A 19,939-nucleotide genomic window follows, 5' to 3' on the forward strand; every position below is an offset into this window, starting at 1 on the left:
ACGTTACGGTGCCGTTATAGACATGCAGACAGTATTATTGGAAAGAATTTCCATGGTTTGACTTGTGAATAAGTGGAGTGTTACACTTTTATATGTTTCTCTGTTCCATATTGTTTTAAAATTTAGTTCTCTGGTATAAAGATAATACAGTAAAATTTAGTACTCTGACATTGAGATAAAACAGTAAAATATCATAGAAAAACAGGCCAAAGTCTTATATTTTCGTATCTAATTATTTGTCTAGATATGTTTTAAATCTCACCACAGGCGTTATAGGATTTAAAAATGTTCAGGGGGAGGTCCCCCGCCCCCCCCCCCGTTTTAATGTATCATATCCGGGCCTACAGCTCAAAAATGCTAGCTACGCCCCTGTATTGTGTTGGTATTATATGACTATTATTATCAATAATTACAGATAACAAATATAACACATTGATATACATGTATGGCAGACGTTTAATCAGGATTAAAGTCTAAATACACCGTTCAGATGTACAGCCGCATATACGAATGGGTCCAGTAGCTAACATGAAAAACATACTTTGTCAGCTGTATGGTAATGAAGGAACCTATACAAAAAATGAAAATCAAATTATTTATGTTCTTGCTTTTTGGACATGCTTTATAGATATAGCAAAAAAAAGTACCTGTACGGTAAAGGTCGTTAGTGATGTGCCTTCTAATCTTAAGGTCATATGTCTTGTGCGTATAATTTTCTTTACTTTTCAGATAAGATTAAAGAAAAGCATCAAAATAGAGCTGTATCAATAGACATATAAATATCCAACTGATATGGAACGATATATTAGTTCTAGTACATGTACTACGAATGGACTGAGAGTAGTAAGGTTTTTGTTGGTTGGTACTTGTCTGAAAGATTTTAGATATATATGAACACTATAATATATATACGATGGCGTCAATGTCTTGGTAGTTTCGTTGACAAACTTCCATTAAAACTGTATGCTGTATATACGCACAGTATATGCAATGATATATTTACGTGACCGAAGCTGTTTACATGTACATGCGGCATTATATCGTGTTACATAGTATTCTTACAAATTAAACACGATCGAGATTAGTTCATCTAAAGAAAAATGATTAAATCATGGTATTTTTATCAACTATAACGAACGTTTGAGCAGAAAAAGTGGTGTTTATTACTCAGCGATTAGAGAAATTATTGATTCACTCTCTTTTAAAATATGCTAGTTAGCTTTTGCTTGTACCTACCGCGCGTGCTCAAATATCGGAAAAACCCAGACTGGAGAGTTACGAATAACAACTATTGATCAATAAGCAATCAACTTATAATGATAACCAAATAGAAATTACTCCTCTTCTTCTTTTATTTTAATTCTAAACGTAACTTTTTCCCCAGGTTTTGTTTAAAATGAAGTTTGTTTCGTATTGTTTTACAAAATCGGACTTTTGGCGGGAATAAAACTTGGGTACTGTCTAATATTTGCCGGGTACGTTTTATTATATTTTCTTACCCGGGTTACAATATAGTCTACTTATGAGTACCCGGGTATTTTTATTAAGTTTTACCCGAGCCGACAATGACCAATCGAGCCTCAGTATGAGAAACAGTTTTCAAAAATAGAACCCATGTCTGGAAAATTTCAACTTCCCACCATATTGCAAACATGATGCAGTAAGTAAAAGTAACCCAATAATAACCAACATAGATTGAACTTGTACGGTAGATGACATAAAAACAGAAAGTGTAAAATGTTCTTAATGGTAGAGGTTATATAACACAGAAAGTGTAAAATGTTCTAAATGGTAGAGGAGATATAACACAGAAGGTGTAAATTGTTCTTAGTGGTGGAGGATAACACAGAAATTGTAAAATGTTCTATTTGCTTAACATATAAGATATACTAGTACTAGTTCTAAATAAACGTAATTTGAATGGTTCTATTTATAAGTATACTTTTAAGTGTTAAAATATTAAAATTTTCTCAATAATATATGCCCCAATATGCTGTGAATTGGACCCTTTTAGTGATCAAGCCCTTTTTATAGTGGTGATATATCATATACATGTATACAAGTACAACACTGAACAATCAAATGATACATTTAATTATTGTTATAATTATATATTATTATTTATACTTTTATTACTGTAATTTTATTATAATCTTCATTAATAATATTAATAACTTTAAAATTATTAGTAGTATTAATAGTATTTGTGAAATATATTTGTGGTTAACATAATAAGTTGTTAATTTCAAATGAACAATCGGTCTCTTTGGCAGCAATTTTGGGGAGATCTGAATAATTCTCCAACAGTGGGAATTAAACCTGTGACCTTTTAGCCGACACCATATTCGCTACAACATGGCGACTTCCGAATTAAATAAATGTATTTACCCATACTTTAACATATGAACAAATGAAAGGCCCAAAGTCGCTCACCTGAGATACAAAGGAACTGACCTGTGCAGATATCATAAGAACAAATGTTCTGACCAATTTTCATGAAGAGTGAACTATTAATGTGACTTTTAGAGTGTTAACAAGTTTTTACTATAGCCATATAAGGAGAAATGAGCCGCCCTTGGCGGCCATTTTTTTCTACAGACCCAGACTGTAATCAAACTTATCCTAGATATCATTTGTACAAATCTTCTGACCAAGTTTCATGAAGATTGGACAATTAATGTGGTCTCTAGAGTGTTAACAAGGTTTTAATAGTGCCATAATAGAAAAAAATGCCCCGCCCCCTGGCGGCCATGTTTTCAAGCAACCGGAACCATTTTCAAACTCCTCTAAGATATCATTGGGACACATGTTCTGACAACGTTTCATGAAGATCGGAGAATATATGTGGCCTCTAGAGTGCTAACAAGGTATTTAGTATAGCCATATAAAGAAAAATGCCCCGCCTCCTAGCGGCCGTGTTTTTTAACCAAACTATTTTCAAACTTATCCAAGATATGATTGGAACAAATCTTCTGAACAAATTTCATGAAGATCGGACAATAAATTAATATTACCTCTAGAGTATTAACAAGGCAAATATTGATGCCGCATGACACACAACGGACAAAAAGTGATACAAAAGCTCACCATGAGCACATTGTAAAAACACACGATATTATACTGTTTAGCATAAATAAATGTGATTAAGTATAGCTCATTTATATGCATAAGCTCTTAAAAACTCTAATAAACAACCATCAAGAAAAATGTCATTGGCAAATAAAATATAGTACAAGATTAATATTTTACATCTTCATACAACACAAATTAAAACTAAATTGTCTTTGGCATATAAACAATGTCTAAACAATACAATTAGATATGCAATTTCAATATGTCATTTTGATTGTTTTTTTTATATACCTAAGAGTTTGATACCATTAACTCAATTTTGCAAAGGCGCACTCATACTACAATTTCTATTTATTTCGTTAAGGGCAAGTACATTAAAAAAATATTATCCAATATGCAATATTATGTTTTTAATAAGTAATTGGTAACGTAAGGGATTATTATGAAAAAGGATTTTTATTTGTTCCCTGATTTTCATTAAACCATAATTCTATGACCAAAATATTAGATAGCATGGGGTTCAGCCATTCTCTGAGATAGACAGCGACACTTTTTTTAAAATAGTTATACACAAATAATTATACAAAATCCTGTGTAATTAATATTGGGTATTTCTTTGAATTAATAATAAAAATGATTACCGAAAGGTTGTCCACTTAGCCCTATCAGTTTATCCTATGTTTAGAATTACAAGTAAACTATATAATACAAAATGCTAACATGGAAGAAATTAAAAAAGACAACATCAAACTCAAACAAATGCTAATGACCAATGCTGTCTGTTTTCTTCTTGATGGAAGTCAAACGCCATAGAAATTCTTAACTATATCCGATTTAAAATTGAATAACAATACGTGCTCTGTAATGAAATAACATGCATTTATGAATACAACAATTAAATTGTGTGCACACAAAGAGTTTAATAGGATCTGAGATAATGCAAAAACACTCAGAATAACAATAAAAAATACAAATATTACAATAATTTATTGAACACAATATATGTCATATATCCAGGATTTGAACAATGATATAAATGGATAAAATAGAATCGTTCATTAACATGAACAAATCACAATTATCAAAACATTTGCCTTGCAAAAACTTATATATAAATATACCAATTTACAGTTTAAGGAAGACAAAATGAAATATTTATTTAAAAAAATAAAGGGACTTGTTCACAGATGTTCTCATTTTTGAAAAATGTCATTTAATTATTTAACTTATAAAACTATAATAATCAGATTTTTAAAAATCATTATTATAACATGGAAAACAATACAGTAAAACATGTATCAAGCGAGGATCAAGCCTGGGACCTCTATAGCAAAAACTAAGTCGTTACAACTACACCCCACATGGTTTTTTATTTGTTGTTAAAGCCATGCGATGGTAAAAGTTGCTTTTGCTAGATTATTGATGAAAAGCATTCCACGCGGTTTTTAATATTTACGATTTCAATTTATGATAATACATTAACAAACACATATTGATTTTTTCTCAGTCAGGAGTGTTTATTTGCCTGTTTGAATAAAATGCATTTGCTATTTACTTAATATTTGACAAATAAAAAAAAATTGTCATTTAGCCAAATTGTGAAATTGTCCCTTTGTCTTTGGAAAACTAACACTGGAAAAATCAGCTCTTCTGGCATAACTTATGCACAAATTTCCACAGCCATATTTAACTATAACCAAAATTGTCTTAAAAGTACATGCATACATATTATAAATAACGCTCAAATGGACGCAATGTTCCACAGGTACTCTTAAGTAGACTTAAATGTACCCCGAGTACGGAATATATACTACATGTAATAAGTTCCCGGTTAAATTCAGACTGTACCCGAGTTTTATTCCCGCCCGAAATGCGATGTCATAAAACGCGCCACAGAATACAAAACAAAATTCCGTTTTAACGAAACCTGTCTCAGCTTGCTTGTTTGAGAAGAAGTTTCGATAATATAGAGGACAATTTACAGAATATTCACATAAATAAGCACATAATTAATTTGAGAAAAAAATAGCCGACAACGACCGCTGCAGCTTTAAAATTCCCCGGTATGTTTCAGCATATTTTCCGTACCCGGGGTACATTTAGGTATAATTAAGAGTACCCGAGATACATTTAAGTAGTACCTGAGCCGACAGTGACCAATCGAGCATAAATAACAGTCGATTTCCTTCATTATGTAACAAAAGGCATGATTATAAATCCCATATGGTTGCAAATAATACAAGGAGGCATTACATAAACTGCACTAATAACTAATAATAAAATGGCTCGTACTGCGCAATTTGCCTTAATTTCATAGCACACAACTGCCCAAAATATGGATATGTTTGACAGATAAATATATACCGTACATGTACACCTGAACACAATTTGTTGAGAGTCATTAAATGCACATGTGCTGAAACTCTTCCTGTCAGACAAGATACAAACAAATCGTAATAATTGGTAATATATACATTAAGTGAAACTTCAGCTACAAAACAAGAAGAGAAACCTAAATATACTTTGTGGTCCTTTATCTATGGCAAGAAACCAATTGAAAAACAGTGCGACACAAGGTATACAACAATGAAATAAACTTGGTGTCAACACCTCAGAATAGTCAATTCAAAGCACCAGGGTTTAAACCAGTTTTAAGGAGCTCCAAACCTCATACAATTAACCCTTTACCACTTAGATATGTATTTTACCACTTAGATACGTATTTTACCTCTTAGATATGTACTGTACCTACAAAGATACATAGTTTACCACTTAGACATGTATTTTGACGCATGTTTAGTCCCTAAGAAATTTAAATTAAATTAAAAACATTTTTTATTACTTTTAAGCTTTAAAGGTTTCATTTCCAATCCTTAGAAACTGATAAGCAGCAAACAGCATAAAACCTGAACAGACTACAAGTTACTCACAGGCTGTTCTGGTTTAAAGCTGTTTGCAAATAGCCAGATTTACTTTGCTTCTGAGTGGGAAAGGGTAGTGCAAATAAAACTTAACCTCATAACATTACAATTTATGATACATAACAATTAAAGAGAATCAATTTGAATAAAACCACCATTAAACTAATCAATGATTGGATACAAACCAGAGCACAATACTTGTAACTTTTTGATGCAAAATGAAAACAAAACAAACTAGAGCTTTGTCACAGACATCACGAATACCCCCACATAAGGAGCGGAAGAAAAGTACTTGAAATAGGGAACACCATGCTGAATGTGTAAAACGCACTAAGTGACCCCGTGACCTAGTTTTGTGCCCGGCATGCCCATGTTCAAACTTGGCCTAGAAATCATCTAGATAAAACTTCTGACAAAGTTTGATGAAGATTGGATGAAAACTGCTTGAATTAGAGAGCGGACAACATGCTATATGTTTAAAACGAACTAAGTGACCCCGTGACCTAGTTTTTGACCCGGCATGACCCATATTCAAACTTGACCTAGACATAATCTAGATACAACTTCTGACCAAGTTTGGTGAAGATCGGATAAAACAACTTGAATGAGAGAGCGGACACTTAATACGGACCGACTGACCGACAGACAGACAGACAGATCGACAGAAAAGTTCACTCATATATACCCCGCTAAACTTCGTTTGTGAGGGTATAACAAGTATTAATTTCACCATATCTTTGATAACAAGCTTTAGAGACATAGAATCATACAATTTTACATTCCGGGCTTGTCATCAATCATTATTAGACTTAAAAATAAAGACACTTAGAACCAGACAAAATGCGCTCAGTGTTTGCACATAAACAAACTACCACTGCTGATTATGTAATTAACGAAATGTTTTACATGAAGAATGATATACATAGAAGTGTTAAATTCCAAGTTTGACTGAAAATTCAAGCAATTCTTGAATAAATCAATTTAAAGAATATTCTTTTATCTTAGACTCAAGCCTTAGACTTGTTTGATGAATTCAGGCACAAATCATTTTGTGCAAAGAAGGAAGAAGCCGCAACAATTTTTGAACAAGGAAAAATGACACCTGGATGTGTATGCCTATCTTTAGCTGCAAACAGTAGTAAATATTCAAAAGTATCAGAGATTTGAACATCGTTTAGCTGATAACAATCAACATAGTTAAAGGTATTTAAAACCATTTTTTATATCCTGAAAACATTTATGTAAGGCATGAGAAAACAATAGGATTATACTGTGGATTATATTCATGTCTTGGCATGAAATTTGGTCCGACGAAATAGTTTGTTGAACATTTGATATCGTGTTGAGTGCATCAACGAAAACTAGTTGCAGACCAATAATATTGGTTTCAAAGTTATTGATCATAGTTATAGTATTTATAGCTAGAAGGATAAATTGTTAATCAGAATTAGCAGTAAATGGTTGCATTTCCGTTGAAGGGGAAACCACAATTTCTGTGTCAGCGCTACTCGGAGGGTTTTTAATAAACTTTTTCACCAGCAAGAAAATGAGCAAAAATGTTCCAAAGCAAAGGAAGCATTCCGTCAATAAAACGAAAACAAAAGCCACCGGGCTGATATTTTGCATCAAGTAACCAACTATTAAAGGATTGATAAGCAGTCCAGACGACGCAGCTACCAAAAGCATAGAGGATATTTTTCCAGTCACTTTCAAAATGCTTTCTTCGGTCCACATGAAAATGCACGGGAAAATCACGGACATCGAAAAACCAGCAAAGGGAATGAAGATCCAAACGCCGATTTCTGTTAATGTGACACTACATACCGTGAAAGCTATGAACGCCAGTATCAGGAATATCAGATAGGAGCACATAAGTTGCACAGGCCGAAAGAACACAACTAAGAAAATCCCCATAAATCGTCCGATGGAGAATCCCACCCAGTGTAAGCTCGTCGCAAAACTACTTATACCTTTATCCCATTTGAGATAATCTACGCAAAACGTTGCTAGGAAACCCGAGAACGTGTCTTCCACAGCGCAATACACTAGACTCAAAAGTGAAAGTAAGATACACAAAAAGGCTTTTAGCCACAAAGATAGCTTGTCAGGTCGTTTCTGGTTGAGTCTAGGAGCGACCATGTCTCTAGTCTTCTTCGAACACTTGTTGCGAACAAAGATCATCAAGAATGGTATTCCTCCCGAACAAATGACGAACATGGAGATGAGATAGGAATAGTGGATGCTTGTTTTACCGTATACTGTTGAAGTCTCTGAAAATGACAATATGATTACTTCGTAAAAGTTATAAAGTCAATACTTTAGTAACATAATTGGTGCAAAAATGTACCATGTGGCATTGAAATTAAAAAGCACATGGTACTTTTTTGCAACAAAGTGGCGAGATTATAATTATTAAAATGGACAATAATAATTCTTCTATTTCTGCAATCATTAGATTATTGAAATAATATCATTATATTTCAATATATAATAATTCTTCATACACAGCAATTTCTTTTCCTTAATTTGGAAAAGTACCAGTACCGTTCCAATTGGAGAAATTAGCAAGAAAACCCCTGACATTTAGAAAATTTGCGTCATTAAATCTTCGATTTGGGAATTATTGGTCTTTATAATTGCTTGGTATTAATTGCACAAACTAATGCAAATATTTATTTACATGCATTTTGGCTTTATATGTTCAGTTTCCAGTTCCCACGTCATTCGTTCAAATGCAGACAATGCACTTTTAAAACAAAATTTACAAAATGTCAATTCGTGTTGGTATTTTTTCAGGTCGCAATTGGGAATTTTGTGGAATTGTACAGGTACTTTATAAAAAGGGAAAAAAGCGCTGTACATTCAGTATCAGGAGATAAAAACTTGAAATTATTTTTTGCTATCAGAGACTTCACATGCGTCAAAATACGTATCTAAGTGGTAAAGAGTTAAAATTATCCATGAGTAAGGCTGCTAAGTCTGTAGCAAAGTGGTGCGGGTATTTTTAGTCATGTTTGTGACAAAGCTCTAGTTTGTATAATTTATTTTGTTGCTCTCAATACCTTGATTACTAGATTTAAGTTTTAAAGGCTTTATTTCCAACCATTAGTTACTGATGAGCAGCAAACAGCATAAAACCTGAACTGTGAGACTGTGAGTTACTCGCAGTCTGTTCTGGTTTTATGCTGGTTGCGGATGCCATTTTCACTTTGCTTCTTATGGCAGAAAGGGTTAAAGGCCAAAAGCTCAGAAAAGTGCGGATAACTGGATATGAAAAATAGTGTATTTTACCTGCACATTTCATTTAGATGACAATTTCAATTTAATTATTTTAGAAAAGTGAAAGCACTTTGCTCTAAAAACTTTTAAAAACAGTTAATGCATCAGTCAAATGGACAGACAAATCAACCTTTAACAGCGTGTCTCTAAAATATCCCCTTTAAAACTTTTTTCAGATGTATAGTACAAACTTTGTACAACTATATCATAAAATCACGTAAAAGTATTACAATAACAAAAGTACAAACCAGTTGTATTGGCCCCAGTTACGTTGAGCTTGGAAATTACTTCAAATTTCTTGGAGAGGAACGGTTCTGTTACCAGAGGGGCGATAATTCCTCCAAATCCGAAACAGGCATGCCATGCCTGAATGAAAGGTCTCCCTTCAGCACCCCATATTGCAACTATATCTGCGTTGCCACCTAGGAAGTTGAAAACAAAAAATGTTTCTCAATAACTGATTTCTAGAATTTATCAAACCTATACCTGCGTTGCCACCTAGGAAATTGAAAACAACAAGTTTTCTCAATAACTGATTTCTAGAATTTATCAAACTTAAAGGAACAGTATACTTTTTCACTAATCTGGGACCAGTCCTATAAAATCTTGACAGCGGAACAAACAGCCAAGAAAGGGACGACACTCTTTCTGCTTTCATGGAATTTTTGTTCAAGGAAAATCTCTTCTTTACAAAAATGTAGTCAATGCGGACAGTGTTGTCCCTGATAAGCCTATGCGGGCTGCACAGTCCAATCAGGGACGACATTTTAAGCACATGGATTGAGCTCCCTTTTCCCCAGAGCAAGGCTCTTACAATATGATTGACGTCAACAGAAACACAATACAAAATAAAGGTTTCCAATTACGCAGGCTAAGTGATTGAACACTAGTTAAATGGCGGCATGTTTTGTCTGATTCCTTTTTCCCCTCCATGTTGGCATTCAAAATCTGGGTGGGCGTTAAAAATGGTTAAATACGGTATTATAGTATGATTGACTTCAACATAAATAAGCCAATGTCCAGGCCTCCAGCTCCAAGTCCTGCCAAAAATGCATAACTATTGAAATATCATTTGACTTCTACTAAAACACACATCAGTGTGTTTTTGGTCAAATTACGACCAAATTCCCAAACACAAAGTATATATTTTTCCCAAATATAATAGCATTCCCAATAAGATTTTATCCCCCTCCCTTTTAACCCGCTTTTTGCAATTAATCTCAACATTGAGTTCATCATCCATCCAGGTATATAAGTTGAACCTTGTTACATTTAAGATTGAAAACATGTTCATTCTTAATTTTAAAGCGTTTGTCAGCAAAAACAAACAGAACCAATTCAATGATTTTAGTCATAACAACGTGATTTTTCTCAGTCCAAAGATCCCCAAGACCATTTCCAAAATGTTAAACAAAACACACTGCACCTGTATCCAGACCCCCGCATCCAAGTCCTGCCAAGAAACGCATGATCAGCATCAAGGGGAAGCTCTCACAGTAGGGCACGAATCCAGTGGACAGTCCCATGAGGAAGCAGGAGAGTGCTAACAGCAATAGCCTGTCAAATCTGTCGTAGAGAACCCCTGAAGAAGGGACACGTGAAATTCAATTGAGCCGCATTCTAGGAGAACTGGGCTTACGGTAATGCTTGTGCGAAAATTGCTACTCTTTCCGCTTTCTTAGAATTTGTGTTCGAAAGAAGACTCTTTTAAACAAACATCCAGTCCAGACGAAAAATGTTATCCCTGATTAGCCTGTGCGAACTTCAAAGGCTAATCTGGGTCAACATTTTACACATACATACAACGATTTTTTTCCTTCTTTATAAAGTACCGGAAAGCGGCACTTTCCCATATCAGGAATTAGGAAAAAATATTAATCTTGCAATTGCTGTCGAAACAAATTCTCAATTTGAGGTTTCAAACAAGAAAATATAATATTGACAACTTGGCAACAATAAGTTATCAATTTTCAAGTATCTGGTAGCAAACAAATAAATAAATTTTTCCAAAATGAAGACTTCAAAAACATTTTTTTCCCAATTTCAGGGTTTTTCGCGCACATTTTTCCCAATGGACTGGTACCGATAATTTTCCCATGTGGGGCACAAAAAAATCGCTGACATATTAAGCACCTTTTGTCCATAGCGCAGCTTGATAAAAATTAACTTTTTTATAAATCTGAAATGAGAGATTCGGACATACACGTGTTACAGCAAGTTAAAAACAAACATTACTGCCAATATGGACCTTGATTGCTAACAAGTGTATTGGAAAATGGCCAGTTTGACCCCAGTTATCTACTTTAGTGTTTACAAATTAAACAACTTCTTGCGCGTGGGCAGTTATTACTCAAGGGGCCTAACTTTAAATTGCTATAGAACTATTATAAAATGTCACAAACTAAATATTACTTCAAAAATCCTTATATTTTGAGAGAAGATGTTTAAAGTAATTTACTATAGAAGTCTATTTAAATGTGTTGATCCATGGGGTTTTGCCAGTTTTAAACCCAGGGGCTTCATGCAAACTTACTTACTAGAAGGTCTCAATCTGATGTCACATAATAAAATGGTCAGGGACATGTTGTTTCAGAGTAGAAGATAAGTCTATTGAAACCATGTGACCCCTGTTGGATGGGTATTTTTGATCCCAGGGGCTAGACTAGAACAATTTTGGTATAGCACCTCTATACGATGCAACCCACCAAATATCTAATCCTAAAACTTTTGGTTTCCGATAATAGTTTTCATTCAAGTGTTCATTATAAAAATCTATTTCAAGCCCAATTAACCTACATATGCAGCAGAAAATTTTGAAAGAGAATCACCAACATGTAGTTCCTGTAAACTTACATTAACATCTGGTCTGAGGATTAGCAGGATATGGTGTTTGAATGAAAAATTCAAGGAAGACCGATTTATGAGGAACTAGGACGGTCTAAAGATGGTCACAAAAGCTCACTATTTGCATTGCACAGGTGCGCTTAACCATTTACCCTTCAGTAACACATATTTATCATTGTGTAGTCCATAAGTAAATTAAATTTAATTTAATACCTTTTCAACTACATTCAAGTTTAACATACTTCATATCTAACCCAAAATACTGATAAGCAGCTAACCGCATAAAACCGTAACAGACTGCGAGTCACTTACTTGCAGGCTGTTCTGGTTTTATGCTGTTTGCAAAAGCCAGTTTGACTTTACTTATGAGATGGAAAAAACATATATTGTGTAGGAGTGTGGGTGGAGTGATTAACTAGAGTATCCCAAATAAAAATCTTAATGATTTACGACAGTTTCACATTCAATATTGAGTATACTGAGAAAGTGCAAAACTCAAGTATTTTAATAAGAAATGTTAAGTACTTATGACCAGTTTGACACTCTCATCTAGAGCCTGCAGGTTGAATGCCATTGCTTCCTCTGGCTCAATACTTTCTGCAGCCAAATTTACCTTTCAATGTCTGAATTCTTATTATTTTGGATATTTATTTTAAAGGTGAGTACGAAGAAAATGTTGTCGCCAAATGGAAATTTCTTTAGCCAAAATTCGATATTTGAAGCCATTGGCTCATTTTGCGAATACCACAGCAAGTCCTGAACTAGAGAACCGATGTTTGACATAGAAATGTTGAGTAATTAGGAACGGTTTTACATACAAACCTAGAGTCTGCAGTTTGAGTGTAAAACAAGAGTATTTTTCCATTCAACCCTTACATTCTGCTCTCAGACAAAATTAGTGAATTTCAATACTGCTGCTTTTCACTCATACTTCTTTGAAAAATGTACCGTAAATATACCCTTCAATTTATTATCACCCACAGTAACAGCCACAAATAACATACCCACCAAAAACAATTATACTATTATTCAATGTAAGAAACTCTAAAAACTTATATACCCCCAAGAAAAGAGCCAAGCACGTATCCGATGGCACAGATAGTAAACAGCCACGACGCGGACTCAAGGTCTTGGTTAACAATCTGCCGTAGGTCTGCCAACGATGGCCCTGTTTGTCCCAGCATAAATCCCTGTAGAGAAGCAAAAACAGTTGGGATGTCGAGCCCCGCTCTGTGAAAACAGGGTTTAATGTTTGTGCAAAAAGTGGCAACGCAGATTAGCCTGTGCAGTCCATACTGGCTAATCAGGGAAAGCACTTTTTGCTTTTAGGATATCCAAATTGAGGCGGAAAATGTCAACCTGATTATACTGTGCGAACTGCACAGGCTAATCTGGTACGACACTTAACGCACATGCATAATATCCCTTTTTACAGAGCGAGTCTCAAAATTTAAGTAATCATTAAAAGCAAAAAAGCTGTATCAGCAAAATCAGAGACAGCTGGAAAGTGCTTTTGCCATCAATTGGGGTCAATTTTTGTAGCCTATATTTACCTTTTGATAAAAACGATGCGGTTATTTGAATATGAGTTGTGATGACCCTAGAGTGTTCCAGATGAAAAGGTCACACATCCATAACCATTGAACTCGCAATGAAAGTTCAATCTCTGACAACCAAAACAAAAATCAATATGACAATTATAATATCAAGATAATTATTATGATGTTACATTGATTTCATAATACATAATTCAAGTTTATGGAACATTTCAGACAATACAATCTTCTTATCAACACAAGATATAAGATGAAATATCAACATGTATATTTATCGATCGCAATGGACGTTCAGTTTGTGAGAACAACCAACTAAGGGATTCATACTGAATGACCCTGTTGAACATGTTACGTCCATGGGGGCATTACGAGGTGATATAAAATATTGAATTAGAAACACGATAATGTCGAAATAAAATGGCTTAACTTATTTATTGTAAAACTGCAAACTTACCAAGCCTAAATAAGCCCAGAAAAGCAAAAAGGAATGAATAAATCTTCGTCGGTAAGGCAAGTCTACTTTAAGTCTAGCACAAAGTCGCAAATGCTTGTAGTTATCAGGCTTGACGTTTGCTTCTACTGTGTCAGGGTGTTTGTCTGAAAATTATCAAGAAGAAAAAAACAATGTTTTTAAAATCTATTTAATCTAGCGGGATTGCATCAAAAACCTTATGTTTACTGAGACATTATATAGTCAGTTTGTTTAAAAAAAAACTAGTAGATGTTGTCTTAAACTGAGAACTTGTGAATCCTCCCTCAGTAAGGATCAAACCTTTAACCTCCAGATCACTAGGCTGACGCCATATCTACTTCCCCAGCACAACCTTCAAAATCATATTTAAACAAGCAGTATAAAAATATTTCCTAAATAGTCTTTTTTATACTATTAGAACTTAATTTAAGAATTTAAATTGTTTTCAATATATCCTAACTGGTAAAATAAACTCAAACTGACTTGGCAAAAGAACGTGTTTGGTAAGCATTGTAAAAATTTGCTGCCTTTGTTTTATTATATGATAGCTTGTGATGAAAACATTGTACATTTCATTTGTTTGTACATAGCATTTTTTACCATGAACATTCTCAAATGCTATGCCTTAATAATAAATAGTTTTGAAGTCCAATACAGTGAATGTACATTGGCACATTTTTAAAGCTCCATAAACACTCCAAGGCAACGAATATTTCATAAAATATTTCGAAAAATAAATTAACCACATAAATAAGCAAGGTTTTATTACATCAATAGCTAAATTGTCAACACTAGATGTGGTCTGCTAACATAGATTTAACGAGATACAAAATACTAATTTTTATATTTAGCGCGGCAAAATATTCCATGTGAATTTTCCACAACAATATCTGAACATTTACGAGCGTACATGAGATTGGCTTCGGGCAGGGTTTGAAGCGGGATGTAGTTTTCATGAGTTACCCGAAGCCAATTACGAATAATTTTCACAATTATTTAAGAATGGACTGAGTATTTAACTATTTATCAATTTCAGTCACAATTTTTGAACATTTGGACACTGAATTTGAACTATGGACATGTAATTGCTTGTAAATGTCTCTACAATACGGGTAAATATGTTACATCAGAAAATATTTGTTTTGCATCAGCTTCTTTGCAACCAAAACTTTCTTATTTTTAGGCTCCTCTGATATCACAATTATTTACCAACCAATTTGCTTAATGTCCTCTTCAGGAAGAAATGCATCCGTATCCGCTGGTTGAGATGCCATTATTGAGACATGGTTATAAGTTTCATCGTTGTATTCATGATGGATAACGTCAGATAGACTTTTTATTTTCATCCTTCAATGGTACTATCATGGTTCTGGGAAGATTAGAAAACAAAACAATGCTTTTGTATAATTATAACCAAAAAACATCACAGCTGTATAATTATAAGCAAAAAACAACAGATAATGGCTGGGAAAAAAGGAGAAAATATTGAGAGGTAGTCTAAATGTCAGAATTTTTTTGGAATTACACACATCTCTTGGGATTTTTAGCATTGGCTAATAATCTGTTGCAATTTATAAATGACATTAAATGACGTATCAATTAAATTGATTTTGCCAGTAAAGAAAATAGTATCCTGAATTTTACTGGTCTCTCAATGGCACTTATCTGTGGTCAAGTCCATCGTGCTATTTGTTAACGAAAATATAATAGACAATACGTTAAAAGTCACTTGTTTTCACAAAAATAATTTTCAATAAATAACTACAGTTGCTATTATCAGCATGGCCCCGGATCATCCTTAAAATTAATCTGGATAACTGAGTGGGTATCCCTTTAACTTTAACCTGATCATTATGAAAATAAAACAAAATCATTAAATAAATTAGACATTCAGAACACAGGTGACTGAAAAGAAAACAGAATTAAGCATGGTAAACCATAAGATGTAGCACGTATCCAAAATATGTGTTATTCACACGCAAGTACCTCGCTGTATTATATTCAGAGTGAGAGACGATACCACGTAAACTCAACAACCTTCTTATCACGCTTAAAGAATTTGGCAAAGGCAGTGGCTAGTCGAACGGCCCCGTACGACTAGCCAATAGGCTAGCCGTACGACTAGCCTGTATTGGCTAGTCGTACGGCTGTTTACGTATAGCCTTTCTTATGGGGATTGTCTAGCCGTACGGCTGTTATAACAAATAAATATATTGCTTATTAATTGATCTACTTGCATATTTCTGAAATGCGTCATGGGAAAACGTGCTAATACATGTACTTAAAAGTGTGTGCTACCACGCAGGCTGATTAGATGATAATTGTTTTTCGCTACATTAACGTCCCGAAAGATAATCAGTGCATTTGTTTTAGCTACGTATATAGTGACATTACAAAATTTCTAGCCTTAAGACTAGCTCGTGTAGTAGTCGTCACGGAATATGCAGTCTGGTTTATGTTTCGTCGTGGTAGGAAATCCGATTCGTTCATAATATATTAAGGGCGTAAAAAAGGCATATATGACAATGTAAATTTATTTCGCCAAAAAACCATTTCAGCAATCAATATAAATCACAGTTATGGAGTTTATACATACGCATTGTACATGCACATTTTAAATTTATACATTAAATATATAGTAAATAATCTTAACTTATTCAATGAAAATTGCGACATCACAATGAGAAAAGTTGATAACAAAACAAATAAACGGAAACTTAACGTGACAATGATAAAACGATAAAAGAGAATGGGAAACGCAAATTGACACTAATGTAAAAAAGTATTATAGAAAACAACTAAATATGATTTGATTGCTTTCAGATAATAGCGGTTGACAAAAGCATTTACAACATGAAGCTATATACCCTATTTTAACAATATAAGGCACCATTTCACGACGATTGTGCATAATACATGCGATGTCGACTATGCATACAAATAAATCTTCGGAACTACCACGATTGCTTTTTAATTTGTAATTTCTAGTAATGATGCAGCGGAAACAAAGACGCTGATTAGACTGTGAATACACAGGCTTATCCGTGTCTTTGTTTTTCGCATGTGTGACATATGAAGTTGCTCATATCTTATATCATGTTACTTAAAATAACCGCCATGCGGGATGCATGAGAAATTATACCATGTACACACTTCACTAAATCCACCGATATATACATTAATATGACACGGTTCGCTCAAACCGAATGCAACAATGATAATTGTCTTTAATTTGATCAGAAGCATAGTTTGTGGGAATATATAAAAGTTTGAATCAATATGTACAACTTTCTCTTCACCGAGAATATGGACCATGTGCATATTAAGTCGTACATACGTACTCAAACTTTTATTGTCTTAATCATTTAAGATAACCTATAACTCTTATCTAGATTATACATTATTTACAGAACCATGACTTTGTTCTCGGAGTACCCGATATTGATGCATAATGGAAATTGAACCAACTCAGAGACAGATCGTAATGCAAACGCATTTAGTTTTAAAATCTTTAGTAAAGTACAACATTCTCTACATTGAGAATATGCATCGTGTGAACGTGTATAAGACAACCTATACCCTTTATGTAGAGCATTCAGTGCAGAACCATAACTTCGTTTTAGGAGTATCCGATATTGGTGAACAATGGTAATGGAACAAGCCGAGACACAATTCGCAGCAAACACATCTAGTATCTAACTCCTCATTGCAAACTTTACATGTAATAGACATTAATTTAACACTGTCAAGAACATGTAACAAAGCAACCAATGCGTCCGGTTCAAAATATTTCTCGATACAGTCAATGCATGTTTCAATGACCTCCTCTTCTGTTATTAGTTTTTCTTCCGAAATAGTGCACCGCTCGGCAACAGCATCATCAACAAACCATTTCAATATAAGTTTGTCTTTTATACTTGTTTCTAACTGACAAAAAGGGACTGGTCGACGGTAAAGTTTGAGTCTCTTTTTCGGTAAACCAACTACATTTAATTCAGATCCTTCAGGGCTGCCTCGTTTCCGGATATGTGGCGGGAGCGTTATGGTACCTAAGTCTGATGATGCTGAAATCACAACATCGCTGCTTGTTGCACGTTCACCTTCCGCTGTGTAATTTGATAGCATAGGCTCTGCACCATTGTCTTCTGGAACGTTGACAGTGTCATTATCACGCCTCCCGCGATTGTTATCAGTGGTTTCCTCAGTAACAGCCGATGTAGCCCCCGCGTCACTTTCGGCTGGTAAAGACCGCACTGATACAATTGCACTTGTATCACTAACTGTTGTGATACCCACTGAATTGAGGCCTTCAGCCATTGCCACAGCTACAATGGGAACACCGTCGTCATCGCCGCTGGACGAGGATGGTGGTATTTCTGTTACTGTCTCTAAGTCGGGTAATCTGTTGTCAATTGCAAGTTCATGATGTTGGGATGTTGTTTCAATCACAACTTCTTCTCCCTGTTCCCAAGCTCGTAGTTAGGTTGTTAATTGCTTAAGTCGTACGTCAATCATATGTCCTGTAACCTCCGCTGCGCAAGAGGCTAGTTTTTGTGTAACATGATACGCTGCTGTACATGTGTATATCGCTGTTGCTGCGATTATACTATTGCACGTGGAGAAAGAACAGAATGTGTCACATGCTTTTTATGCTGATAGCTCATGAAAGTACCCAAGTTATGACGTTTCGACCAACGTTCGTTTATAAGTGTTCTGTCGAACAGGTTCATGTGCAGCTGCTTTCTTGCTGAGAATACGTGTTTACATGGCAACTGATATTGCACACAAAATGCACACTCACATTTGGAGTCTGCAACACTAGAATCTGTGTTTTTAATCTTATAGCGACCATCTTCAACCAATTCAAGCTCTACTTTCTCAGACCTTTTCATCTGTTTCTTAACCAAAGAATACGCGTATTCAGTAAATTTCTTTCTTTAATCAGCAACAACCGAGTCGACTGAATGGGCTACAATAGGCACTTTAGCGGTCACTTTGCATATTATCCGTTTATCTGAGTTCTGTGAATGTTTAAGAACACTATAATGCAAACTCATCAAATTTGGCATTTTTGTTAACGACTTGTTTGATTTTCTGATTGATACTTTCAAGTCGATTGTTGGTATTGTAACCCAAGGAGCATAGCCTGACCGATGGCCCACTGGTGATGATGGGATCCCAAGCCTGACGGAAATATTCAATTGCTTGATGATTATGTGTCTCCATCAGTAGCGCCTTGTTTGATTCAGTGTAGATGAGTATGCAAGTTTCTGGAAAATCTCCAAAATATAGTGTCTATATGGCGTTTATTCACACCAAGTTTCTCACTTGTTATTTTCTCTGCGGAAAGTCCTAAGCACATCAAACAAGCAGATTTTGAGCTTTGCTTGGGACAGCTCTTTCTTAAAAACCTCTCTCTATACAAAATCTTTGTCCGACGTGACCGTTTGTACTTTATCCCAGCTAGGGTTTTGTTCTTTAAATATTCTTACCATTTATGTTATCATTTCTTCTGTCTCGTCTGCAACTAACCACATTCCAACTACCTCACTCTGTCCATTTCCATGTTCTATAAGAAGTACATACAAGGGCATTCGAAAATCGTTCACCTTGTTCGTGGCATCTTTACACAGGAATCCGGGATATGTTTGAAATAAATCACGCATCCTTGGGTCCTGAAAGTAAAGTCAACTAAGTTCACTATTTTCATTCGTCACAAGTTTCACTAATCTTTTTCATTGCACTTTGAGAGATAATCAACAGCGGACTGGAGGGTGGTCATATCTTTAGTAGTG

The 19,939-nt window shown here is 34.6% G+C and overlaps 2 protein-coding genes across 2 annotated transcripts in view; both read right to left on the reverse strand.

Annotated features, from left to right (window-relative positions):
* The window catches only part of LOC127856547 (sodium-dependent glucose transporter 1-like), a 139,904-nt gene extending 124,535 nt beyond the window's left edge, over nt 1-15,369 (reverse strand). Inside the window, exon 1 of the mRNA XM_052392829.1 lies at nt 15,358-15,369. The gene's annotated coding sequence lies outside the window, so the exon portion shown is untranslated. The remainder of the gene's footprint in view (nt 1-15,357) is intronic.
* On the reverse strand, nt 7,247-19,710 carry LOC127854578 (sodium-dependent glucose transporter 1B-like). Its single transcript, XM_052389641.1, has 6 exons — nt 19,691-19,710; nt 18,194-18,546; nt 12,642-12,713; nt 10,699-10,854; nt 9,521-9,694; nt 7,247-8,263 (listed from the first exon to the last, which is right to left on the reverse strand). The coding sequence occupies exons 1-6, from the start codon at nt 19,708-19,710 to the stop codon at nt 7,431-7,433; spliced, it is 1,608 nt and encodes a 535-aa protein (XP_052245601.1). The 3' UTR covers nt 7,247-7,430.
* Between the last annotated feature and the right edge of the window lie 229 nt (nt 19,711-19,939).

The sequence above is a fragment of the Dreissena polymorpha genome, chromosome 13, assembly GCF_020536995.1.
Source record: "Dreissena polymorpha isolate Duluth1 chromosome 13, UMN_Dpol_1.0, whole genome shotgun sequence".
Classification (NCBI taxonomy): Eukaryota; Metazoa; Mollusca; class Bivalvia; order Myida; family Dreissenidae; genus Dreissena; species Dreissena polymorpha.

Bases quoted from the DNA above. Each gene is read 5' to 3' on its own strand.
- LOC127854578 (XM_052389641.1), bottom strand. From the start codon at position 19,710: ATGGAAATGGACAGAGTGAG. The intron at 18,547-19,690 runs GTAGTTGGAATG...AATTGACAACAG, and splicing joins ATGGAAATGGACAGAGTGAG to ATTACCCGACTTAGAGACAG. The intron at 12,714-18,193 runs GTACCATAACGC...ATTTGGCTGCAG, and splicing joins TTCAGCATCATCAGACTTAG to AAAGTATTGAGCCAGAGGAA.